Below are 26,361 nucleotides of genomic sequence, written 5' to 3'. Positions count from 1 at the left end.
GGAGTTGTGCTGCAGCCTCCCTGTGTGTTATATGGACAAACTTCACCTGAGTTTCAACTGGCATGAGGGGGAGGAGATGATGACAGAATTTTCATTTTTGGGTGAACTATTCCTTTAATTTCTGGGGATTTCTGTGTAATCTTTGCTTTCTATTATAATGATAAAAGCTACAAGATCAAATTTGGACTTGCCCGGGTTAAGAGCGCCACACCTTACCACGCTTAATTGACGCCGGGGGCATTTACACGGGTGTTGGTGAAAACACGAAAAGTATGCTGTGGGCAAATGGAGCTCGGCGCTCTCAGTTCCACAATTCTTGGCCTAGAGGGCTTCCAACCAGTTTTTTATACCGTCAGCGGTTTCAGTCGGGGCTTGCCCGTCTTGGACGCGGTCCTAACACGAGCTGCGACTTCCAACCGCTGAAGAGGCTTCAGATCAGCTGAGCTCAGCAGCCCTGCAGAAACAGATGGCGAAGGAGTTTTCCACCGGAGGGGAACTCCAGGTCAAGAGTATTCGCTTCATTTTCCCTGCAGAAACCCCCTCAGGGATCTTTGCCAACCCTAACAACTCGAATGTGGCTGCAAGGCTTCTGTTTACTGTGGTGTAAGGTGGTTTCTGAGGCATCTAACCAGGGGCCAGTTGCATAAAGATAGACCTAGTCTTGACCTTAAGTCAAATTTGCTATAGACATTCATATTTACCTGTTCCTACAACGTCTTGATTGTTGTAGATCTCTAATGTGTTGTTTCTGTCTCTAAAGACTCCCTCTCTCTTCTTCAGGTCTTTCCAAAAAACTGAGATTTGCCGTCTTTTATGAAACAGCTTCAGTATTTAAACTTCCCACTGACAGTTAGGTCGACTCATTGCCATAACAACAAAGTTCTTAACTCAAGATTAGCCAGGGGGAAGGTGGCTAACTTTCCTACCTCAAAATAAGTCAGTTGTAATATTTAAGTAACAGACAGTCTTAATTAGCCTAGTCCAACCTGAGAATCTAAGACCAGTAGGATTAGACTAGTCTTAAACTAGCTTTATGCAACTGGCCCTAGGCCTTACCAAACTGTTATCAGCTGTCACTATGGCATGTTAAAGTTGCACTAGGCAACTTTGCGCTTTGGTGGTCCCAAGAAGTAGCGAGAGATAACTGTTTTAACTTTTGCAAGTTTGAAGGCGTTCATGTGCTGGTGGGAAGGTGTCATTCAAAAGGGATCATTCAGAAGTGTAAACCAATGGGAAATCAATGGGATATCAGTAGTTTCAATAGTTTGAATGAGCTAAAAAGGCGAAAAAGGTATTTTTCATTTCAGTGTGAATTGAAGGTAATATTATTAAATATGTCAGTGACTGACTAGGTGCTAAATATAATCCATAATTTCATACAGTTGGGTGGTTCTGGGATACCATCATTTACGACACAGGATTCCAGACAATGTGTTCTGGCTTAACAGCTGGATGAGACAGCAGATTGGCCGATTTGACACGATGAATCGTTTCAGGAACTTAAGCTGTAGAAACTTTAGAGTTTGAGGAACCACATGCATTTCAGCGGTTAAGTACGACAGGGCCTGTATGTACTAAAGGTCAATGATTTCCACACACTTCTCTTTTTCAACACACGCTTTGTTCCATTAACCCCTTTTCGGCCTTCTGTGCTGTGGACAAAACTCTGCTTCGCTTCGGTGCTGTACCTTCCGTCTCTCGCTCCCTCTCTCTCTCTCTCTCTCTCTCTCTCTCTCTCTCTCTCTCTCTGCCCGTGTCTCTCGCCCCTTTTATCTCTCCGCAGCTCCCGGTGCAAGGCGGTCCTATACTGTTCGGACCAGTGTCTCCATGCAGACAGATCCAGGTGCCCAACAGATGCCAGCCACGAGTATTGGTGTGCCAAGCTGGCCATTTACATGGACCGTGAGGCCCAACTGATGGACCTGCCATTCAGCTATGCTGCAGGTAGGGGGCGCACTGATGAGTACAGGCCCCTACTGTCTCCAGTGCTGTGCAATAACAGAGAAATCCTCAAAATTCCCATTATCAAAGTTGAACTTAGTGTAGATGCCATTAGAAATTAAATTGGACAATAAACTAACATTCCTTCTTCTTCAAAGGAAAGAGTCAAAAGACACACAGAGGCTTAGTAGTGTGCATGTAGTAAATGATTAAGTAATAGCTGCCGGATAATGCAATAACATCTTCAAACTGATAAGGAAATATTTATTTCCTGGTCATGTAATGAATTACTACATTAACCGGCAATTACAAGGGTTTGTTAAATTATTACAATAATTCTTTCACGTTTCCTTTGTCTTCCTCTCATTTCTCTGGATTTGTCTCCCTCCCTTTTTTTTCCCAGAGGTGACGTCGGAGGAGTTTGGTTCGGAAGACTTCCTGCTTAAGAACAAGCTGGTCGGCGGCTACTGGTCCCGCTGGAGTCTGCTGGTGCGCCCCGCCCGATTCAAGCTCCCCCTCGCCGCGGAGCAGCCCAGAGACCCCAGCTCCCACTGGCGCGCAGGTCGGTGCGGTCCGATAAAGTTTACGCTGTTTTTCAAATGAAAGCTGCTCTAGTTCAGGGGCCGGATTAAGTTCTTAAGAAGGTCTTAAGTGCAATTCCTCAATATTTTCTTAGTAACAGTCTCATTTCTTAGGAATATATTTAATTTTCTTACTTAAGAACTTCTCAAAATAGGGCCTGAATTAATTCTGGTTAATAAACTTTAGGCTTACTGCCATTGAGGCTAGGAGGCAAGGCTAGGAGGCTAGGAGACAAGGCTAGGAGGCAACCCAAAGTGCTTCCATCTACAAAACAATTGGGGAAAAACCTATTTAGAGCAACTAGAGCAAAGATTTAAACATTGGTTGCTGTTGGTAACTGTAAAATTTGCTAGCTTATTTTCAATAAACATGAGACAGACTACACCAAATAAAGCTTTACAATAAATGTTCATCTTAATGTTAGGTGTAGGGGAACCTATGCAGGAACCTAAGTGCAGATACGCCCTTTTGGCAGCAAACAAAACCCTACTTTTACTGTTACGGCTTTCAGTTTTTGTTTAATTAAAACTTATGGGTCATGATTTCAGTTGTGTCCTTTTGGCAGTGAAAAGATCTCACTGAGACCTTTCAATTGATCGCACTTACGCCCCTCTGGCTCCAAGCCCTCGATATACAGGATGTGCAAAATGTGCGTCTCGCATGTATCCAAGACATATGTGAGCATGTGGCATCTGGCATGTGGTTGTCCAGGTCACAGAGACGCCTACGGGCCTCTGAAGCAGGAGGCGGCCATATTGCTGTGCGGTTCAGCCACCCTCCGCCCCCCCGGCCCCAACAAACCGCTGGGTAAGTACATCACAGCAGAGGGGTGGGGGTTAATGTCGCCTGAAACTCTCACTGTTATAGTAGGAGACTTTATGTTTTTTTTTCACTTGTAGGCAACTTTGGAGAAATGAGCAAGGATTTGAAAGTATACAACAACAAAAAATCCACCATCATCTCTTTCTCGCTTTAAGAGGATCTAGGCTTTATGTGATTAGGTCTTTGCTGTATGGCGTGTCTACTATATGAGCTTGTTTTATGCATTGTGGTGTGTGTTGTCTACTTTTTAAACTGTATTCACTCTTACCCTGCATTCACACTGCGAGCAAATTGGTTGATGTGTCGCTCTATTCTGACAATTGCATCTATGTAATAGATGACCAAGAAACAAGCTGTGTATGTTAGTTAGTTAGTTAGTAAGTTAGTTAGTTAGTTTATTTTTATTTCTGTGTCATGCCAAACATCTGGCCCATCATCCCACATGGGATTACAGGACACCACCATTTTACAAAACATACATCTTCTGGTGATACATATAAGAGCAAAAAAAAATTATAATAAATTACCACATTATAAAGTACTACTATATTCTTTCAAATAACATATTTGAAATGATAGGTTTCGAATGAACAATACACTGAAAAGAACTGCTACAAACTTACTTACAGTTTATCTTGATAAAAAGCTTTTTTTCTCATCTCCCAGGCTTTCTCCAGGTATCTAGCTAATCTAAATGTTTCATAAGCGAACAGCCAACTCAATCTTTGTGCATCATCCATATTTACAAAATCAATATCTGTTTTTATCTTACTAAACAAAGTATTGCGCAGTTCCCAGTAAAAAGGGCAATAGAAAACAAAGTGAAACTCATTCTCTATATCAGTCAAAGAGCACATTGAACAAATCCGCTTTTCTTCTTCCAGACTGACAAACCGTCCAGTTTCAACCATAAGTGGTAAAATACCAGATCTCAGCTGGGCACATAAGGCTCTTAGCTTTTTTGATAAATTATATACAACATAATTCTCAGTACCATAGTCATATTTTATCATCCTAAATATACGTAATTTTGGTTTAGTCCATATATCATCAGCCCATTGCTCCTTATACTAAACACAGATTCTCTGAACACACAAATGTTGAGCTTTTCATCATTAATACATTTCAATATATTCTCACTGCTTTGGTGTTGCCTTTCATATAGTTACATCATCTTGGCATCAGCTAGCAAGTTCTAATTATAGCATGAATTGAAAATAAACACAAAGAAACTCAGTGACATGACTTCAGAGTTTAGCGTCGAGCCCAACAATGGATGCAGCCGTTCTTCAAGCATCGTTTTTGACACGTCTATTCCTGTAGTCTTTCAGATAAAAGTGAGAGAGAGCCGGGAAGGGAAGCTTTGTATGGCTGGAAGCAGCTTCTCGTCTCGTTTTATTGTCTATTGTGCATGAAATTAAATCACATCGGTAGGGAAAGAAGGACTCATGCAAATCTGATTGGCTGTTGTTAACCGAGCTTCCCCGGTCGCTCAGTTCTATAGGAAATGAAATGGAATTCTGCTGACTCGTCGATCGCGTCGCTCGCAGTGTGAACGCAGGAGAGTGAATTTCCCCGCCGGTGTGTACGATAATGTTTCCTCCTCAGTGTCGTGGCTTCAGTACTTCGAGTGGAGAGGCCTCAGTCTGTCTTCTCCAGTAGCTCCTCTCCTCAGCTCCGCTCTGTCCGTCTACTACATCATCACCTCACTGGTGCCCAAACATTGTGAGTGTGTGTGTGTGTGTGTGTGTGTGTGTTTCCATATAAATAAATGGCCGGTTGTCCTACTCTCGGTCACTGATTGCTATGACACAATAGTGATTGCCAGTTCTTGAAAGCTTTTACATTTGCTGTTTGCGGTTTGCTTGGAATAAACAGAAGAACTGAGTAATTAGCATGAGCAGAAAAAAAAAAGACAAACAGGATCTTGAGGATTATCACTTTAAGGTTAGGTATGTACCAGTGAGGGTTAAAGTTAGGATTGGTGTAGGGTTAGGGAAAGTATAATAAGAGCCAGCTGAGGACTGCTTCATGCTGTGCTGTTACTGTGCAAATGACCAATAAACTTTGATTTGATTTAACATGATCATAAAAGAGATTACTACGATGAATTGAACACACAATGGTTTATGTCTATATGGCTATAAAGGTGGGTTAACTGTGTTTTTTTAAATACTTTTTTATTGTCATATCATTTTGTACATCTTACCTTGTTATATAGCCTATGTAGTGATGACTGATGATTTTTTTGTATGTCATTACATAAATTACATGTGTAGGTGTGTCACCCAGTGATACATCATAATAACAATCAATCAATATGACAATAAATTAGAAAAAAGATAAATAATGGCAATATTTACAGTACAGGTTTAAATTATTACAGTATGTTATAGGCCTAGTAATTTTGAATTTATAGAAAAACATCTTTGGTCCTATTTCATATTTGAAAATCTGCCTGCTGTATTCCATAAATCCATAAGTTTTTATTATATCAAAATTTCCCGCCTTCCTCAACAACAGAAAGCTAAGATAAAGACATATATATATATATATATATATATAAATTAAAAAAAGAGAATGCAAGGCCTTACTCAAATTAAGGTACATGTAGTGCTCCCCTAAGTGACTGTCAGCCCTAATATGGAGAACCACAATCCAGTAGCTTCAACTCATTGTTCTTTTACCATATGATAATAACTTGACCACTTAGACCATCTTTTTTCAAATAGTTTCAGGTTCCCCCTCATTTTATAAGTTAAGTACTCCATGTGATATATTTGTTGAGCCGTGTCTCTCCATTTGTCTATCAGGGGACGTGTTTTTTGGAGCCAGTTTCTTGTTTCAGTGCTGTTATACGCAGTATCCTTAACAAATATTTATCAGGTTAACTGTGTTTTGGTGGGTTTACGCTCCATTACATCCCTGCTTTTATGTACATTTGTACACATGTGTATGTGTGTGTCTCTTTCCTCAGTCCCAGAGCTGAATATCCTGAAGAAACAGTCGCTGAAGATCCACATCGTCGAGTCGCACAGGGAGTTCCACACTCTGCTGACCTTCTGGGTAAGACCACAGCGTGCGTGAGCCAAGACATTAAAGGGACAATCCACCCTCGTTCGGTTGAGTTTCCCCTCAACCTGCCTCCTCTACTTCTACTACAGTTTTTGATTTACTACATTTCCCAGAATGCTTATCGCCAACCCCCAGAGAATGGGCGTGAACTTGTTACATTCAGCTCTGGGTCATACGTGCCGGTGGACAGAGCATTAGCGATCGTGATAGTATAGTAAGAACAAGAGAGAAAGTGAGTTTGTGGCTCCACTGAGGTCCAAAAGTCCTCTCAAGGAAGCCATAATATGATTATCATCAGTGATATAGTGATAAATAAAGAGGAGAGTAAACTATGACCAGCAGTCAGTGATCATCTTAAGGCAAACAACCATTCCTCTGAGCAAAAATCATATCATTATATCATTATATCATTATATTGTCAGAAAAGCATGAATGCAGCCTTTAAAAGACCCTATCTTCATCTAACTTGCAGTTATATATCTCGTTTGATACTACTTAGTATGATGTGTACCTGGAATTTACTTCATGCAGATTTATGTGAGACTAAAAGGTGATAAACTATTCTGCAAATATAAAGATGGGTAAAATGGGTTTAGGTGGCTCCACTGTTTCCGTGATTATCACAAAATGGTGTGTGTGTGTGTGTGTGTGTGTGTGTGTGCCTTCTTCCTGTGTAGCCTTTATCTGTTACCAGTGGTCTGCATGGACGTAAACAGAGAGATAACCACGCCGACCCCCGCATCCTGTTTCAGTCTAAACCCCCCTGCTTGTCTCCTCCAATAGGAACTGTCGGTGCTGCTGCCACATGTGACCTTTGAACTGGTCTTCATCGGCGAGGGTCTCCCCTCCTGGAGCGACGGGCAGCAGCTCTTCATGCTGATGAAGGTGGGTCTGGGTCATCGTCCTCAGACCACATCCTCTTGCTTTTAGTGGTAATGAGGGGGAAAGTTTAAGAACCACTGGTTTTCGACCCTGTCATCTTGGGTCTAGTTTCCCGCAAGCAGATCATCGCTAAGGTCATCTTTGTTCCACTGTAAATCCATGGCCCAAGTCAGGTGGTGCTAGGACGCTTTTAGGAGACCCACATCCATGCACTAAACACCAGGGGCCGGTTGCACAAAACACTTTAAGTTTTCTCCTTAAAGGGTAACTTCGGTATTTTTCAACCTGGACCCTATTTTCCCAACTGCGGGTGTCTAAGAAACTAATGGGGACAACAATTTTTGAAATTGGTCCAGTATTGAGCGAGATCGCTTCAGCCGGCAGCCGCGAAACAGGCTGCAATGTAATCCGACGGGGCAAATGCGCACCGTCAATGTACGTCCACTAAAAGTGCTTGTTTTTGCCACTGACTGGCTCAGATTGTTATTATAAGTGTCTGACACAATATGGAAAGGACCCTATACAGAAATGAAACGTACTTCCTTACCTTTAGCTTGATCCCGTCTGTGTGTAACCAAGTCTCGCCCAAGTCCCGCGAGAGCTTAGTTGTTGCAGGAAGTCACCTGTGGAAACGTGAGTGAGAGTTGGAGAGAGGACTGCCACCGGGAGGAGTTTGTTGTGTTGGAGTACAGAGATCGTAGCTCAGTGTTATCTAAAAGATTTTCTAAGTCATGGCTGAATATTTACCTGATTTCGACAACGTGGAAGAGGCCTTTGAATTCGATGGCGGCCCGTATTTATTTGAGCCAGAGTATACGGATGAAGAGCTCCTACTCATTGAAGAGCTACCATCATCATTCATTGCCAGTAAGTATCTCTATGATATCTGCTAATGTATAGGATATACAAATGTAGGCATAAAAGTGGTCGTATAGGTCGTATAATAGATAAGCATAAATATGACATTTTTACACCACGCACACACTTTGGCAACAATATTACACAGATAATTTCAGCTTGTTGATATCACTTATTGTATTATTATGAATGTCAACTGCTGAAAAGGGGAAATGAATCTATATACATATTTTATAATCAATCATGACTCAGTTGATAGGCTATTTTACACATACTACTGGCTAGCTCCGCCAAGGAGGTTATGTTTTCGGTGCCGTTTGTTTGTTTGTCTGTCAGCAGGATTACGGAAAAAATGCTGGCCCGATTTTCATGAAACTTGGTGGAAGGGTGTAGCATGGGCCAAGGAAGAACCCATTAAATTTTGGAGCGGATCTGGATCCGACTCACGAACAAACAATAATAGCATGAACCTTAGCGGAGGTCTGCGCTCTCCGAGTGCCTTTCTAGTTTAGTGATTGTTTTTGCCGTGTGTACTGATGCCAGGACAACACAATAACTTTAGCTAATAACATTACCTCCACTCTGTCTGCAGCAGGTCTCTCCACTCTTGGGACAGCATTTTTCTTTAGGAAAAAGTGCTTTGGGATAGGATTTTGTCTCCTCTTTGGCTGGCAGTAGTCATCCCAGTCAAAATTGTCACTGCAGACCCGATGGTCTGCAAGGCACAGCGTATGGACAGGAGTGTTGGCATCCATTTGTAGCACAACTAGCCACACCTTCAGCGTGTCACTATCCAACAAAGGCAGTCTGTGAAAGCTGCGCGAAGTGTTGCGCGACATTTTGTTGGCACAATGACGCAAACACGAACCATTGTTGTTTTTTATTATTAATATTTAGATCTTTTAGATAACGCTAAGCTACGATCTCTGTACTCCAACACAACAAACTCCTCCCGGTGGCAGTCCTCTCTCCAACTCTCACTCACGTTTCCACAGGTGACTTCCTGCAACAACTAAGCTCTCGCGGGACTTGGGCGAGACTTGGTTACACACAGACGGGATCAAGCTAAAGGTAAGGAAGTACGTTTCATTTCTGTATAGGGTCCTTTCCATATTGTGTCAGACACTTATAATAACAATCTGAGCCAGTCAGTGGCAAAAACAAGCACTTTAGTGGACGTACATTGACGGTGCGCATTTGCCCCGTCGGATTACATTGCAGCCTGTTTCGCGGCTGCCGGCTGAAGCGATCTCGCTCAATACTGGACCAATTTCAAAAATTGTTGTCCCCATTAGTTTCTTAGACACCCGCAGTTGGGAAAATAGGGTCCAGGTTGAAAAATACCGAAGTTACCCTTTAAGTATGACACTTTAGGCTTAATTTCTCCTTCGCTGAGGGACTCACTTAAGGGCGTTGCACAGAATCCCTTAAAAGGTTTCCTTAGTTAAGGAAAAAGTTGAGGCATTTACTACATTGAAAGAGATTTTACAGCGGTAAAATTCTACAGTTTCCATGGAGACTGTTTGTTTGCTTGCACTTGCGCTTGTGATACCTGTGACCACCTCACCTGTTATCATCTCACAAAGTTGGCCTATAGATAGTAAAAAAATTGTCAGAAGAAAAGAAGACAAGAATACCAAATTGGTCAGAGGAAAAGATTATACTTCTGGAGGAATACAATAAAAGAAAGCACATACTAAAACGTAAATTTGATCCGCAAATAACAGCAAACAGAAAACAACGAATGTGGGAGGAAATTGCAACGAAAATTAATTCAAGAAGTCTGGTGAAGAGGTTCATCCAAGAGGTCCAAAAAAAATTTGTCTGTTCTGGCCAAAAAAGCGTTAATTTTCTTCATTTATCGCCATAAACTCAGCCATGTTGCATTTAAGATAGAGTCAGAGGTACCTTACGTTTTTTTCCTTACTTTGGTTGCTAAGGTCTTTTGTGCGACGGTTTAACTAACTTTAAGGGACTCCTTAAGTATAAGACCAAGATAAGGAGAAAACCTTAAATACTTAAGTGAACATTTTAAGGAAACCTTAAGGAGAAGACTTAAGGGTGTTTTGTGCAACCGATTTTATTTTAAGGAAACCTTAACTCAGACTTTAAGGAAAATCTTAACTATCTTCACCACCCTTCCCTTAGGATGGACTGCCTCTGCTGTAATGGAGATACTGTAGAAAGCAGTGGAGGTTTAGTTTAGTGTCAGGTTAAGGAAAAGGACAGGATTAGCCATGGAAAAGCTGTCGGAAAAGCTCCTTCCAAGAATCTTTTTTTTTTCTCTGGCTAGCATGATTTGAATTTTAGTCTGTAAAGCAACCGATGCTAATGGTAACATACGAGTTCTAGCCACATGTTTACTACTACTAGATGTTGTAGATCTACTGTATGTTTAATCAGTTGTTCACAGCCACTGTTGCCCGAGAGCTGAGAACCACCAACAGAGGGTGTGTTACGTGACATAATCCACTATCATGTAACCAGTAAGACAGTCAGAGACAGGCAGTGGTTTCCAGCAGACTGACCCTGGCTCTCCTCTGTCAGAACGGCAGCGTGAGCCTGGTCGACCTCAGCCTGACGCCAAATGAGAAGGCTAGCAAGAAAGGCATCACCGTCAAATGTTACCACAGGGCCTACCACATGCTGCAAGGACCCAAGCCCGACCTGGTGATCGGTGAGTGTCATCTTTGAGACTTTTTCTCTGTGTGTGTGTGTGTGTGTGTGTGTGTTCATGGGTTCTATGCATGCGGTACAGACAGGTTTTTTTGTGTGTGTGTGTTAGTGTGTGTGTGTTTCTTCTGAGGAAGATGTGATCTAGACTTTCTAAGTAGGTATTGTAGCCTGGCTATAGTAGAGTAGAGTTCCCCTCCCTTTAACAGATGGCCTTTGTCTGTGAACTAGTGCTTTATGATCTCTGCAGCACTGAGAGAGTGTATGTGTGTATATGTGTGTGTGTGTGTGTGTGTGTGTGCCTTCATTCACAGGTTTCAAGCCCGCTATTCCACTTCATGAATCTTGGCTCAGCACTCTCCCCAGACTCCAGGTGATAAACACTTAAAACACACACACACACACACACACACACACACACACACACTTCCTCTCCCAGGAGCACACTCAGTTTTACCACCAGCCTTAAGACTGCTGACACGTCACATGAGTCACATGCCTTATACATCCTATGATTCACACAGTAATTGTACCAGTGTCATTTTGAAAATGGAGGAACACAGGGGTGAGATGCATCATTCCACCAAGCTGCATTAAAATCTGATCCATAGTCCCTCACTGATGAAAACAAGAAAATAAAACAAACATATTCATGCAAACATGTGTCAAATCTGATCAAAGGGTCTCATTAGAATCAATTCTGTTGTATTGATGAATTCTACAATAAACATGTAATCAATCAGACTGCATCATATCAGAGGTGGATGACACTGACTGGACCAGGGGCCGGATTCACAAAACCCTCTTCTCAAGTGCCATTTTTTTCTTAACTTTAGTCCTAAGGAAAAAAATAGGGGAAAAAATCATATTCTCAAAAACAGTTCTTATATATTTTCTTAACTTTCTTCTTATGTTTCTTCCTAAGAAAAAAATTACGAATAAATGGTATTCTTGAAATGAAATTCCTCAAATTTGTTCTTGATTTTTTTTCTTAACTTTAAGACAGCCCTTCACCTGTCTTAAAACTCCTACAGTGAAAAGGTAAGCCTCTAATATCATATATTTAAACACATTTTAGACAAGTAGGTTATAGTTCAAAGTCTTCATAGGTTCCCCTACACCTAACATTAAGATGAACATTTATTGTAAAGCTTTATTTGGTGTAGGGCCAGGTAGGCCTCTGTCTCATGTCTGTTGAAAATAAGCTGCAAATTTTACAGTTACCAACAGCAACCAATGTTTAAATCTTTCCTCTAGTTGCCCTAAATAGGTTTTTCCCCAATTGTTTTGTAGATGGAAACACTTTGGGTTGCCTCCTAGCCTCCTAGCCTTGTCTCCTAGCCTTGTCTCCTAGCCTCAATGGCAGTAAGACTAAAGTTTATTAACCAGAATTAATTCAGGCCCTATTTTGAGAAGTTCTTAAGTAGGAAAATTAAAGAAATTCGTAAGAAATGAGACTGTTACTAAGAAAATATTGAGGAATTGCACTTAAGAGCCTTCTTAAGAACTTCCTAAATTTTCCTCTCATGTCATTTCTTAAGATCTATCTTGAGAACACATTGGTGAATCCGGCCCCTGATCTGACTTGAATAGGACAGTATTGGCACCACTGAACCCTAACTGACTAACCCAGCCTCCTTTGTGTCTACTATGTCAGTCTCTGAAGGTGCCGGCCTACTTCTGTGAGCTCAGCGAGCTCAGCTGCGAGTGCAGCCAGCAGGTGATGAACCAGGCCACCGGGGGCACCGTCTCCTCGCCCGTCATCAACCCCTTCCACTGCCCCCTGCGCATCAGTGGAGGAGACAACAGGCTGCCATGGTGAGGATGTTGAACTGCAGGCTTAAAGCTGCAATAAGCGATAAAGCTGCAATAAGCTAACTGTACCTACGGAGAAGTGTCGCCAGTTACTAGTCTTGCTTTTCCATATTTTTCTCCGGCTGAAGTTTATGTCCCACAATGACGTGAAGAGGTAGGTAGCAAGTTTACTAGTTTAACAAGTTTACTCGCTCCCTCCATCTATTCTGCCATTATGAGAATTTTTTTCAGGAAAAGTAAATTACAACACTTCATCACAAAATATCTCCTGTAAGTTTTCCTTTAACACTGATTAATTAGAAACACAATTTGGTTATTCATCCTATTTGGGGGCCCGATGTAGATATACAGTGAACCCTGCCTGTCATTGACACTACAGGTCGAATTAGAATCATGCAGCAATGACGCTCCTCCTACATGATATGAGATATGATGAGATTCGTCACGTGGAAAAATTCCTGTGCTCCCTTTTTATATCTTGGATGACGTGTTTTGGCAGCGCTAGAGCACAACCGCTGCCAGAGGACGATCTTAGCTGCATGTTGCTGCAGGATGCAACACTATAGTCATCAGTTATGAATTACTGTAAGAACATTTTTTTACCATCTTATTCTATGCTGCTCTCTCCCTCTCTCTCTCTCTCTCTACGTCTGTCTTTGTCTCTTCCCAGGTATTCCAATGGCTTCATCTTCCACCTCATGTACAAGCCCGCAGTAAACTTCCAGCGCCCGGCTGCAGCCAATATCCCCGACCCTTTGCCCATAAAGCCAGCCAGCCCCTCCCCGGAGCCGCCCAAACTGACCCGCAAAGAGAGGAAAGCGGCTGCCCGCAATCTGCCCCGCAAACGCAGATGATCGTATAAACCAATAGTCTTTTTTTTTTTTTTTTCATTAAAAAACTCTCAGAATTCATCCTGTTTGTGTGGTAAGTAGGACATAAAACATTTCAACTCGACGTTTTCCTGCGGAGCTCCACATGACGAAGCATGAGCAGTCAAGTGACTGAGACAGGCGTTCATCTGGTGCAGACTCTTACCGCTCGAGGGCGAACTTATGACCCCCGCACTTCAAAGAAAAGGCCAGGCTTCTCACAGCCAAACACCATCTTATTACGTCAAAGCCCTTCAGAGAGAGCAAACACTGAAAAGACTGCAGCTGCCGTAGGTTCTCAAAGCGAGGTCCGGGGACACCCAGGGGTACAAAATAGCCCCCTTTGGCATTCATATGTGAATTACTGACAAGTGTAGTGTATAAAGCGTCTTTACTATCTTGCAATCTCAAGCTATGTATCATGGACATGTTTTTTTTTGTCATTGCATCAACATAAGGTTTCAATCATCCAACTGAATTGCAATATTTCACTGAGTAAATGTAACTTACTAACAAAACCACAACACTTTAGTTCACCTCTGCCTAATTTCCCATCATTCCCATCAAGAAAAAAGAAAAAAGCATGATTCTTTACTAAAATTGTAAGATTAAGTGTCATTATTCTCATAGACTTGGCATACTCTCTCTTGTCACTTTTATACAACAGTTAGTTCCGGGCAAGTAATTTGATTGGACGGGAGGCATTCTATGAGCGCTGATATATGGTATAATAACACTGGGACGTTTTACTATATGTATCACTTCACTTTACTGTTCTAATACAGTTTATGTGTTGCAATCCTGAGAACTGTTTTTGTTGGTGGAGACAAATAAAAGGTAAACATCATAATCTGTCGTCTCAAATTACCATTACTTGATAAATAGCTTTGTTTATAGAACTGTTGTATAAAAGCAATATAAAAAGGAAAAAAAAACACAACACAAAAAAAAGGTTGGAGGGGGGGGACATAGCAAATTCGTGCACCTGGGCCCCTTGTGAACCTCTTGCGTGGTCCAGAGATATGTGAAGGGTTCCACAGGTCCACGAGAGGGTTCCAGGGGTCCTAGAGGGGGTTCCAGTGGTCCTTGAGGGGGTTCCAGTGGTCCTTGAGAGGGTTCCAGAGCTCCTTGAGAGGGTTTCAGTGGTCCTTGAGGGGGTTCCAGAGGTCCTTGAGGGGGTTCCAGTGGTCCTACAGGGGGTTCCAGTGGTCCTTGAGGGGGTTCCAGAGGTCCTTGAGAGGGTTCCAGTGGTCCTACAGGGGGTTCCAGTGGTCCTTGAGGGGGTTCCAGAGGTCCTTGAGAGGGTTCCAGAGCTCCTTGAGAGGGTTTCAGTGGTCCTTGAGGGGGTTCCAGAGGTCCTTGAGGGGGTTCCAGTGGTCTTGTGGAGTTCCAGAGGGCCCCCAGCAAAATATGGAATAGCCTAGTTTAATTTCACTACAATGCAACTGACTAGAAATGATCCCAATTGAGAATGACTATTATAATCCTAGGTTTCACTCTCACTATTATTATCTCCCCACATACAGTGTAGACAGTTCTATATTAAACAACAACTAAAATCTTCCCAGATGGATCCATGGGACTAAATCTGATCAAATGGGGATCCTAATGTGGGTCTATTTGGAGATCTGTGACATCATGAAACCATTTGAGAACCCCTGCCATAGACTATCATGTTCATCCTGTCCATGTTATTATGTCCCATAATAACTGGCATAGTTCCAGATCCATTAAAACCTGTCTGCTTGTCAATCAATAATTAACAAGGTATGTTGTAGCTCATGCAGCATTGTAAGCAATGGGTGTAAGGTCTACTTCTGCCTCTCTCTCTCTCTCTCTCTCTCTCTCACTCACACATACAATTACTGGTTCAAAGACTTCCTGACATATGGCCACAACAGCCATCGCTTGGAGGCACAAGACCAAGGGTGTGTTTGTGCACGCATGGGGATGGGTGGGGTTACATGCCTCTAGGCCTGCCGAAGGGGGGGGGGGGGGGGTGTAAACAAATTAGGGTAACAGTAGAGAAGAGAGCAACATTGTCTTCACCCATAATCCTTTGCAGTACATCAGAAATAAAAGCATTTGTATATCTGTTTACAAAGGGTCATCACATCATTAATGGCATTTTCACGAAACCTCCATCTCACCACCATTGTCAAAATTACAATTAGTCATTTAAAACATGGTTAAAACAAGGTTCAGTTACAGTTAAAACATGGTGACATATTTGTTACTGATTGGCCCAGAGGGAGACATCATACACTCACCTTTGATAAACATTCAGTATCCACTTCCTAATAAGCCCACTTCCTACTCCAAACAGTGAGCCACATATAATTAAAGCATAAGTATAAAGCATTGAGCACTGATAGAGCCTATCAAAACAGACGATCAAACAGTTATTTAGGCTATAGGAAAATTTTGTTAGAATTTGCAGAGTCTGATGTTAAAGCTTTGCCTGAGATAGTTCAAGTTATCTCAAATTATCCTCATATCTTCAAAATGTCAATTCAGGACATTTTCAGGCAATTGAGGAACTGAGAAAAACAACCTTATTTTTAGCTTGATTTTGCATTTTAGAGTCTTATCTGCAAGAGTGTCGGGACTTCCCCAACCCACAGAGGACCAAAGTCATACCTCAGTTGAAGTTAAAACATTAAAATAAGCTAAATTGATGTTAAGAGGTTTTCGACATGACAACATGAGATTATGCAGATTGTCTGACAGCGCATGTTTGGACAAGTGAGCACACAAATATGTTAGAGAGAGAGAGAGAGAGAGGTGTAATAGCAGGATTACTCAAAAAGAGCGAGAGCGGTTGAGAGAGACAGACAAAGACAGAGAGAGAGAGAGGTACCATTGAGAGGTTGAGAGAGAGACATAGACATTAACAGAGAGAGAGAGGCACCATAGAGAGGTGCACTAGCAGGATTATTCAACAGGGACGTACGGTGCATTTTAAACAGATAACGGGAACGCCGTCTACTTGGCACGGCTGGGAGCGCTTTATTTCTACCATTCCACTGTCTTTATGTGTGCTCTGTTTCTCTCTGTTCCCCTTCCCGTCTGCCAAGGACAAACGGGAAAGAAACGAAGCGAGAGGGAAGGGAATACGTAGACTGATTATAAAGCGCTGCATTAGTTTGGCGACCTGTCAAAGCTACGTCAAGTTACCCAGAGTTAGCCAGAACGAAACCGGAAATCAAGCGATTTTGCCTTTAAAATAAAAGTCAAGTTTTTCCCACGTTGGGGGGGATAATAAATAAAGGTCCTTTCACATCTAGAATGGTGACTATAAATATAACTACAACTATAAAAAGACTGAAGTCAGTCTAAGTAAATAGAATGTGTTCCCACTACAACGATAACTATAAAAATAACATCCAAAACCATATTGTTTATTATATGTTACAAATCCCCCTCTCTTACCTTCAAAAATCAGGATAGTTAGCTCGGCTGTGAATAATAAAGGAAACCAAACAGTATTGGTTTCCAATGTTTTTGTCATCCTTTACTGCATAACATCAAAGCAGTGTATTCACTTCCATCCGGACAAAGTTCACTTTTCTACCATTTCTCATTTCAATTTGTTTCCAAACGTTACTGTGACACAGTAAACTGTCTTGTCTTTAGCCCTAATCTCTACTTCAAAACATTCTGAGTTGTTAGCAAGTAGCCAGCTATTTAAGCAACATATCAACAGCTAGCCTACTATAGCCACTATTAGCTATAGCTAGCTATATAACATCAGGTATCATGAAAATCAGATACGTTTACAACAACATTTGATAGTCAGCTGCAGATACTCTAGTGAACAAGCTGGCATATAAAACATAAAATCGATCACATTCATCAGTGATTAAATGATTAGACTCTAGTCAAACAGCACACAAATTAATCATGTCTACTCAGTTTTGTTGAGCCGACCAAGTTGTAAATTTAGAAATACAATCAGCTGTTCTCAGCTGTTACTGCCAAGAACTGTTGACCTTCAATATGGCTGCCAGAAGGTTTGTTACGTCACTTGAAAGCCCTCTGTGTTTTATTTTGAAATTTGCAACCGGAAATGCTGGCATAGTAATCTGGGTACCTTGATGCTGGTACCTGTCAGACACTCTCACGGCACCGTTTCACCGAAATGCCGGCTGGCTTTAGCCCCAATGGAATCGACGCTCACTGTAGAGTATTTCCACTCATCCGCGGGGATATATGTTTTTTAATCCATCGTTGTACAATGGTGTTTTTAAACGTGACCTTGTTGTAAAGGACAGGAGGAGCCTTATGCACACCGGCAAACCGGTTTTCTCTTCAGTCCCGGAGGGATATTCCGTCCCGCAGCGCCCTGCATTGCAACTGAATGGGAGTCGGATAAATGAAAGTAGGACGTGGATTCAGGATGAAGGACCGGGAATAACAGAAGGAATAGCAGGCATAGTCCCCCTGCAATGGCCCGCTATAGCCCGCTATAGCCCGCATGGCCCACATGACCTACTTACCACACAGCTTAACGGATGGCATCTCCAGGACCGCTCGGTTGTGTAAATATCATATTTGATAGACAACAACTGGCGTGGGATGTGTTGAACCTTGTAACACAGTAAGAAGTGGCCTTGCTTGATTTGTCTTTTTTGGTCTTTTTTTTTTTTTTGCTACTGCTGCACAATGCCAACTATGCATACTAGCCATGTGAATGTGCATTATAGGTCAATGACTGTTTCAAGATAACAAAAGAGAATCCTCCATACAGACCATGTCCTATGCAAAATAAAGAGAGGGAGGCCAACAGCATGAAAAGGACTGGAGATTAAAGCTGCTTGCTGGATGTTTTTGCTGACTTTTTTTTTTTTTTTTTTTGAATGATCCGGGGGTCAAGAGGTAACCACAAGGGAAAAATTATCCCAAATGGGTGGCCCGGGGCTTCAACCTTCATTTTATGTCCCACTTTCCACATCCCTGCCATTTTCTCTCAGCACTGCTGGACTTCAACTGACTCCAGTTACATGGTTGTAAAGGCTACATTATATGGTGCTTTGTGGTTTACCCTACGACTCATGAGGTCTGCTGTGGAAGCTGGGATCAAAGGTTCAAATAAGGGACCTATTGGAAGAACAGGGCTGAAAGGTCTTTTTTTTTTTTTTAAAGTCAGAGCAGCCTAGATGCCTTATCCATCCATAACCAAGAGACGGTTCGTTAGTGATTATTGAGAAGCGTGCTGTGACTGACAGCAACGTCCTCGACAAAGCAATAAAAACTCAAGTGCATTGCAAGAAAAATTAGATCCAAGTAGAGATTTTTGGCAATCGGCAACATAGACTGGTCCCCATTATTCTCCCATGATGTTTCTGAATTGCGGTCAACCGTTGCCCCTTCTGAGGCATACGGACGTCCCGCCTCGGGTCACGGAGAACTTCATCCTGAGCGGCTATCGCTTCCCCAACTACAGCCTGCGGGATTGCCTGATGTCGGCGTTCAGGCCCACCAACGAGACCGGCAACTTCTGGACGCACTTCCTCCCGGTGTTTGTCTTTGCGTATTATTTCGTAGAGGTGTTCGGTTGGGAAGGAGCGCCACACGGTGACGAGCCTTTCTTCTATCCGCTGTGGAACTACTTCATCGGGGTGTTCTGCCTGCTCATGGCTAGCAGCATGGCCCACCTGCTGAACTCGATGTCTCTCGTGGTAAGAGAAGTCTGTTTCTTTGTGGATTACGGCACTATCAGCGCCTACACCGTTGGCTCGTCGTTGGCGTACTACTACTACATTCACCCTCGGGCGGGGATCGTGGAGACAGGGGCGGGACGACACAATGGCTCCCAGGCGGGCTTGGACCTAAAACGTGACCCTCTTCCATCGTCCTTCGCGATCCCAGAGTTCAGTGCGTTCTTTGAGACCTTCTACATCCCCAGTTCGTGCGTCGTAGCCATCATCTGCGTCTTGTCTTGCTGCAACACTCGCCAGCGGTGGAGGCAATACCGGTATGTCATCCGGACCCTCGTTTTCCTCCTCCCGTTCCTCATCTCCTCCACGCCGGTCTTCTACCGCCTCCTCACCAGATCCCCGTACCCGACCGCCTCCACCTCCTTCGCCGCCTCCGCCTCCATGTCCAGCTTCTTCTACCGCCATTGCTTCTGGCTGGTGGTGTCGGCCGTCTTCAACATAAGCAAGTTCCCCGAGCGGCTGGCCCCGGGCCGGTTCGACATCTGGGGCCACAGCCACCAGTGGTTCCACTGCTGCACGTTTTTATCCATCCTGGATGAACTTCACATGATCAAGGCCGAGGTGAGGGCCATCCTTCTCCACCCGAGCCTCCTGCTGCCCCCCGCCACCCTGCCACGCCTCCCCGGACCCACCGTAGCGTCCACCTACGGGGTGATGCTCCTCCTCCAGACCACCATCGCCTCCATCATCGTGTGGTTCTCCTGGTGCGCCAACCGCATCTACGGACCCCAAAGAGACCAGCTGGCAACGGAACATCCCAAGAAGCATCTGAAATGTCACTAATCGCAGAGATGTAGCTTTTCCTCTTTTTTTTTTTTTTTTAACAAAGCTAACATCTCTAGTTTGAATGAAGATTTGCACATGCATACAGAGCCATGTCACCAACAGAAGCCAGTGCGCACAAGCGAAAGATGTTATTGTTTTTATTTCTTTTCCAATTTCAAGTCCCACATGTTCCAACCCTTATGGGAGCGCTTTTCAAGCTTTCATAAAGGGGAAATTGGGGACAACGGGAGATGAAAGGATTATATTTTGAGCTCGCCACAGGGCGGTTGTCCGGTTGAGTGGATACTGAAGACCTTGCCAGTTGACTCCCCTGAGTTGTTCCGGCAAGTTCAAACAGGCGGTTTGAGCAGATGGGGAATAGTAATCATCTCTAGGGATTGTGCGGTTGAGGACAGAGGGGAAGGTGTCGGTAGGTTTCCCCGGGAAGACACATGTTCCATATAACAACGTGTGAATAATGTGGCGTAAATGTCAGTATGACCTTTGAGAAAAGTTGCTGTTGTGCCGTCTGCTGTCCAGCTTCAAGCCCTGCCTCCTGTTGCCCCCCCCCAACTCCCCCCCCACTTCCTCTGACCTCAAACTATATCTTTAGAGAGTTCTCTGCCTTGCTTTATCTTCCAGTCAAATCCCTATGCACTGAATGCTCCACCTTCCTTTCATCTCGAATGAATGCCCCCTTCTCTGACCCTTGTCCACTGTACAATCTCTTCCTCTGACTTGCACACACATAATGTTTTACACACACAGCCTCATTTCCTCTCTTGTTTCTTACTAACCCCTCGCAGCAGGAAGAGGGGTGGCTTTGCCGACAAAACAGAAATAGCCGAGAGCTCGTATCAGTCTTACAGCGAAGCACTTTCAGAGGGCTGGTTGAACCCGCCCTGTCATTACACGTTAAGAAGCCAAGCTTGCTTTTCTAACCTTTATGGACGTTAACATTTCTAAAGCATATAACGATGGCCTACTGATTTGAGAGTAGCCTACATGTTTTGTTGGACCACTGGTGTTTACTGCTATGAAATGTCTTTGTGGTGTAATGAATACATGTGCCACAGGATGTCGTTCATTACACTGACTATTGTTCATCTTAGGTTACGGTCACACTGCAGCTGACAGTGTCCCAATTCAGATTTTTCAACTCACATGTGACACAGATCTGATGTTTTCTAATCAGTGTGAACAGCAAAAAGCTGCATGGAGTCGCATTCTGGACCACATGAGTTGGATCCTGAGGCATGCGACCGACATGCGACTTGTATTTGAATGCTCAAATCAAATCAGAATTTGCGTTGTCATGATGATAAGTAAATCTTACCTCATTTACCTTAGACAGTTGTCATAATCAAAAAACCTTGGGCAGCTTGGCTTTGCTAGCGTTAGCATGGAGGACAATGAGACACAACAATGGAAAGAAAGACAAGAATAGGCAACTTGATTGGTATTTGGGGTGTTTGCTGATTACAATGGTCGGCGACTTGTAAAAAAAAGTTAGCAGCGTCCAAAGGCCTAAGTTCTTTTGTTATTGTCAGTTCATAGTGAAATCGGATATGGGTTACATCCTAGAATAGATATGAATAGTCATCTAAAAAAAATTAGATATGAGCAGCGTTTCAGAACTGAGCATGAAGGCCTTCAGTGTGAACATAGCCTTAGATGAAACAAGGATCAGAAGCTGCTGTTGACGGAGGGTTTTTGTGTCTTGTATAACATGTAATAACTTTTTAGAACAAAAGCCATAGTTTGGACATGTGATGGGGGGAGGGGAGGGCAGCTGAATGAATGCATGGCAATACTGTGGTTTGTATTACAACATCAGGAACTTCCTGGATAGATTTGCACTTGACCGATCAGGTTATGAAGTTCCACCGTGTAGATGAAATGCTAACCTCGCCAGAGAAACTAACATCTATTTATTCAACTTTTAATTGCATGAAGCAAAGTTTAGCCTTAGAGCTAGCAGTTATTTAAGTAGGATTACTCTGAGGCAAGTCATATCCTGTCTGCACAAATGAATCCAGGATTGCTAGAGTTCTCTATCACTTGTCTTGTTGTGGAAATACCTGACTGGACTTCTGCAGTCCTGTGTGTCTTGTTTTGTCTGAAGAGAACAGAATCGAGAATGAAAAAAGAGAACAGTGCTGTAAAACACTGTCATTTATGTGAGTAATGTGCAAGCGTACTGATCTGGTCCACAGCTTTCATAACCATGGATACATATAGTTTGGCAAACCAGTTATTATGTTGTCCCAGTGTTTGACCATCCTGGCATTAGAACTTCTGTTGCATCCTTGAATATAGTCATTTGAAGCTTTGGCAGGTTAAATTCTACGTTTGTCTAACTTCTTTGGCCTTGAAAATAAAGCAGGGCGGTGTAGCGGGGATCAGCCGTCACCCAGAGGAGCTGGGTTCAAAGCCCCACCCACCCCCCGCACACCCGCCCTCTTTATCCTTGAGCAAGACACTGAATCCCTACCAGCTCCAGAGACTCTGACCTCCCTGTGAAGAAGAGAAGACATTTTCTGTTTTGGTTAGCGGCAGATTCCTTTGTTTAGTTTTCATAGTGAATATGGACCGGAATTATCAATGTCGGGTTGAGTCAGGACAATGTGGAAATAGTAAGTGTGCATTGATGTTGTAATGTCATGTCATCGTTGGTGTTTTTGTCGTCTCATGTAATCTTTGTTCGACTGAGTGTAATCTTAAGTAGTGAGCTCTTACTGTACGTCACATTTACAAGTCGATAACCCTTATGTCAATCTTGGAACCCATCATCTATCGGTCTGACGACGATCAGACTCTGGGGGCGACGGCCAATATTTTGGGCCAAGACTTCCTCTTCCGTGCGCCGGTCATTGTTTACAGTCCGATTAGCAACTTGAGACGCGAGAATGGAGTTGGAGTTGAGAGACGACGTTGAGAGATTAGCCGAAATGTCGTCTGGACCTAAAACACCTACAAAAAGTATCAATGTTTGTGTATTGTACTTAACTCCAACTCCATTCTTACGTCTCAAGTTGCTAATCGGACTGTAAACAATGACCGGAAGAGGAAGTCTTGGCCCGGATGTCCGCTGTCCCCAGACTCTAATCGTCGTCAGACCGATAGACGATGGGTTCCGAGATTTCCCTTATGTTGATTTGGTCAGTGTCTTGTTTTGGGTTAGCAGAACTGAATACCAGTCTATCAGTGCTGCTCGCACCTGCGCATTTACTTCAATGCGCTCAATTGCACAAGAGAAAATTATGATTTATTGACTGTTCAGAGAAGGAGACTAAGTTGCTCTTTATGGACGACACCGGAATGCGTTTTTAAGGACCGTATGGAACTGTTTTTTTGATAATCATGCTGTTATGGTGCACTTTAAAGCTACTATAAAGCTCCTCGAAATGTTCCTTTTAGGGGGTAAACCTTGCAGTACTGTATTATTTCCAACACATTTCAGGTTGAGGTAGAGCTTTTATTTTTTAAACGCCTACCCCGGTCAGTGTAGGCAGAGCTGACCAGATCTATCAAGACTTGACATAATGATGCATCTGACGGTGAGCCGGTGTTTCTGTCACACTGTTGTTGTCCCCTCGCCCCTTTCCCCTATCTAGACTGTGGTCGCCAGACTTGAATCTTATCAATTTTTAAGCAGTGTTCAGTATGTGAATGTTAGACTTACAGACTACTGTACTTTACCTAGTAATGTACTCAGGGGCGATCGAAGAACGACTCTAGTATATCATTTACACGTATATTTTAATGATCAATCACTAGAGGATAATCATGTTACTCCATCCTAATCTGTACTGATGCTGAAACATTTGCTGGTCCCTCCACTATTTTCATTGCTGTATAATATAGCAAAAATATAGATTTTTATTTGATTTGAATAAATGACATGCAGAGAACGGTCATCAGTGTGGGTTTGATTTCTTCTTTGCTTTGTATGAGTCCATACTTCAGTAACACTTTACAATAAGGGTCACTAAGTTAAGGGTTAGTTAATGCTTAATAAGGGTTAGTTACTTAATAAGCATTAACTAACCCTTAATTAACAGTTAACTAATGTGCAATTTACTAATGGTGCTCATGTTAACTAAGGTATTAATTTATACATTATTTAATAGTTTATAAAGATGACTATTAAATAATGTATAAATTAATACCTTAGTTAACATGAACACCATTAGTAAATGATTACCAGACACATTAGTTAACTGTTAATTAAGGGTTAAATAAGTAAGTAAGCATTAACTAACCCTTAACTTAGTGACCCTTATTGTAAAGTGTTACCCATACTTCTAATAATTTATCACATTGACCAAATAATATCTTGTCATGTCATGTTTTGTCTTGCAGGGTTTATTTATAAGCCTCTGGTGTTTAAAGTGGACTTTGTTTTTCCTTGAAATGCAGTTGATGCCGTGCCTCCTCAGTCTTTCAGTCAGTTTTGAATTATTCAAATGCCCAAGCACTGATTTGCAAGTCCAGCACTTCCTTAGCTCTTTGTGTGTAGCGTGTACGTATGTGCATGAGCATGTGCTTGACTTTTGCAGTGTCAGGAAGAGAGTGTGTGTGTGGAGCCGCAGGAGCAGCTGGCCTTTATGTGGTTATATCACACACATACACACACACACACACACTCACACACACTACACTCCACCCCCACACCGGCTTTTTTCCATTCCTCCCTGTCCTTTTTGTTTTTTTTAATCGAGCAGCGCACTCTCAGATCTCCTTTGCTGCGAACAAGCAACCAGTGAAACATGAACCACAAAGAGCCACAAAGAGGAGCGTCCTGTTACCTTTCTGAAATTTCACTTAAGTAGAAGTAAAAGAACTAGTGTAAAAATCTACTTAAGTAAAATTACAGTTACATGTGATCTTTCCCATGCAATAAATAGGACAAAAAGACAGAGGTCAAGCTGAAAACTTTTTATTCAGTTCATTGTGTGATAGGAAAAAGAAAGTTTGTGATCATTGATTACAAATAAACAGAAAATACCAGTCCCCATTATTCAATGACATTACTACATTGTTTCTTTTGCCGTTAGCTATCCAACTAGCAGGCTAGCGGACTAGCTAGCCAACAACCAAGCTAACACAAACCAATAATACTGTTGGTGGATATTAACTAAGCTACTATATATCATGGATATATTTTGAGTATTTCAAGTTTCCTCCACGTATGATGCAGATATAATTCACGATTTAGTTTCTGAAGCAATGCTCATGGAGAGCCGACAAAATGTGTCCTCCATCCAGTGGTTCTCAACGTGGGATCCGGGGACCACTAGGGGTCTTTGAGGGGGTTCCAGGGGATCCACAGCAAGTTCATGAATTGTTAAACTTCACCATTATTTCATTTACAAGAAGTGAACACAGAGAATGTAGAAGAATGACTGTTTTGATCACAGTTTCTCTGTTATCTCTCTACCTACAATACAGATAGTCATGGAATTCTGGACAAAATCATATCTAGCAATAAAAATATTCTCAGATTTGGGTCCGAGAGACAATATCTCATCGACTGGGGGTCCATGGCCCTAATGTGGACTAAATTAGGGGTCCTTGATATGAAAAAGGTTGAGAATCACTGCTCTAATCAATACTGAAGTAAAATTACTGACTTGGAAAAAAGTACGAGTAAATGGAATTCATTCCTTCCACCCTTGGCGAGGATGAAGCAAAGTAGACAGGAGCGAGTGATAAAGAATGAATGAGCGGCCCAGGAGGAGCAGGAGGTGTCGGCCATCTCCGCTTTCACTGTGGCAGCCGGCCAGGCGAACTCGGCCTCCTCCCCCCGCTGGGCATTATCACTCTCTCTTTTTGTGATGGGAGCGCTTGTAGACACACCGCTCAAACTATATACAGCATGTCAGCCCTTCCAAGTTGGCACAAGTGTACAAGTATGACAATGACAAGGTCGAGTATAACCATGTTTCCACAGTGAAGAACAACTATACTGTGTTGCGTACAACAGTGATTCTCAACCTTTTTCATATCAAGGACCCCTAATTTAGTCCACATTTGGGCCACGGACCCCCATTTGATGAGATTTTGTCTCTCAGACCTAAATCTGAGAATATTTTTATCATTAGATATGATTTTGTCCAGGATTCCATGACTATCTGTATTGTAGGTAGAGAGATAACAGAGAAACTATTATCAAAACAGTCATTCTTCTACATTCTCTAATTGTGTTAACTTCTGGTAAATTAAATAATGGTGAAGTTTAACAATCCACCAATTTGCTGGGGACCCCCTGAAACCCCCTCAAGGACCCCTGGTGGCCCCCAGACCCCACGTTGAGAACCACTGGCGTACAATTCAAAGAAAAATGTCTGCCTGTC

General features: G+C 42.6%; 2 protein-coding genes across 2 annotated transcripts; both read left to right on the top strand.

Annotated features, from left to right (window-relative positions):
- Window positions 1-729: 729 nt before the first annotated feature.
- Window positions 730-14,322, top strand: LOC139641192 (zinc finger MYND domain-containing protein 15-like). The gene is made up of 10 exons (XM_071515479.1): window positions 730-1,944; window positions 2,345-2,503; window positions 3,235-3,330; window positions 4,954-5,070; window positions 6,323-6,411; window positions 7,204-7,305; window positions 10,708-10,837; window positions 11,148-11,206; window positions 12,491-12,651; window positions 13,319-14,322. The coding sequence occupies exons 1-10, from the start codon at window positions 1,896-1,898 to the stop codon at window positions 13,500-13,502; spliced, it is 1,146 nt and encodes a 381-aa protein (XP_071371580.1). The 5' UTR covers window positions 730-1,895; the 3' UTR covers window positions 13,503-14,322.
- A 4,534-nt stretch (window positions 14,323-18,856) lies between these two features.
- Window positions 18,857-20,089, top strand: paqr9 (progestin and adipoQ receptor family member 9). The gene has a single exon (XM_071515502.1). It carries the CDS (start codon window positions 18,857-18,859, stop codon window positions 20,018-20,020), a length of 1,164 nt encoding a protein of 387 aa, XP_071371603.1. The 3' UTR covers window positions 20,021-20,089.
- The last annotated feature ends 6,272 nt before the right edge of the window (window positions 20,090-26,361 follow it).

The sequence above is a fragment of the Centroberyx affinis genome, unplaced genomic scaffold, assembly GCF_046629955.1.
Source record: "Centroberyx affinis isolate AG114_WGS23_722 - 3 ecotype Tasmania unplaced genomic scaffold, CSIRO-AGI_Caff_v1 ptg000028l_1, whole genome shotgun sequence".
Lineage (NCBI taxonomy): Eukaryota > Metazoa > Chordata > Actinopteri > Beryciformes > Berycidae > Centroberyx > Centroberyx affinis.
The sequence above is the reverse complement of the archived record's forward strand: the minus strand, read 5'-3'. Positions and strand labels throughout refer to the sequence as shown.

Coding starts and splice junctions, on each gene's coding strand:
- LOC139641192 (XM_071515479.1), top strand. CDS start 1,896: ATGGACCGTGAGGCCCAACTGATGGACCTGCCATTCAGCTATGCTGCA. Junction 2,504..3,234: donor CAGCTCCCACTGGCGCGCAG/GTCGGTGCGGTC, acceptor GTGGTTGTCCAG/GTCACAGAGACGCCTACGGG. Junction 5,071..6,322: donor CTCACTGGTGCCCAAACATT/GTGAGTGTGTGT, acceptor CTCTTTCCTCAG/TCCCAGAGCTGAATATCCTG.
- paqr9 (XM_071515502.1), top strand. CDS start 18,857: ATGTTTCTGAATTGCGGTCAACCGTTGCCCCTTCTGAGGCATACGGAC.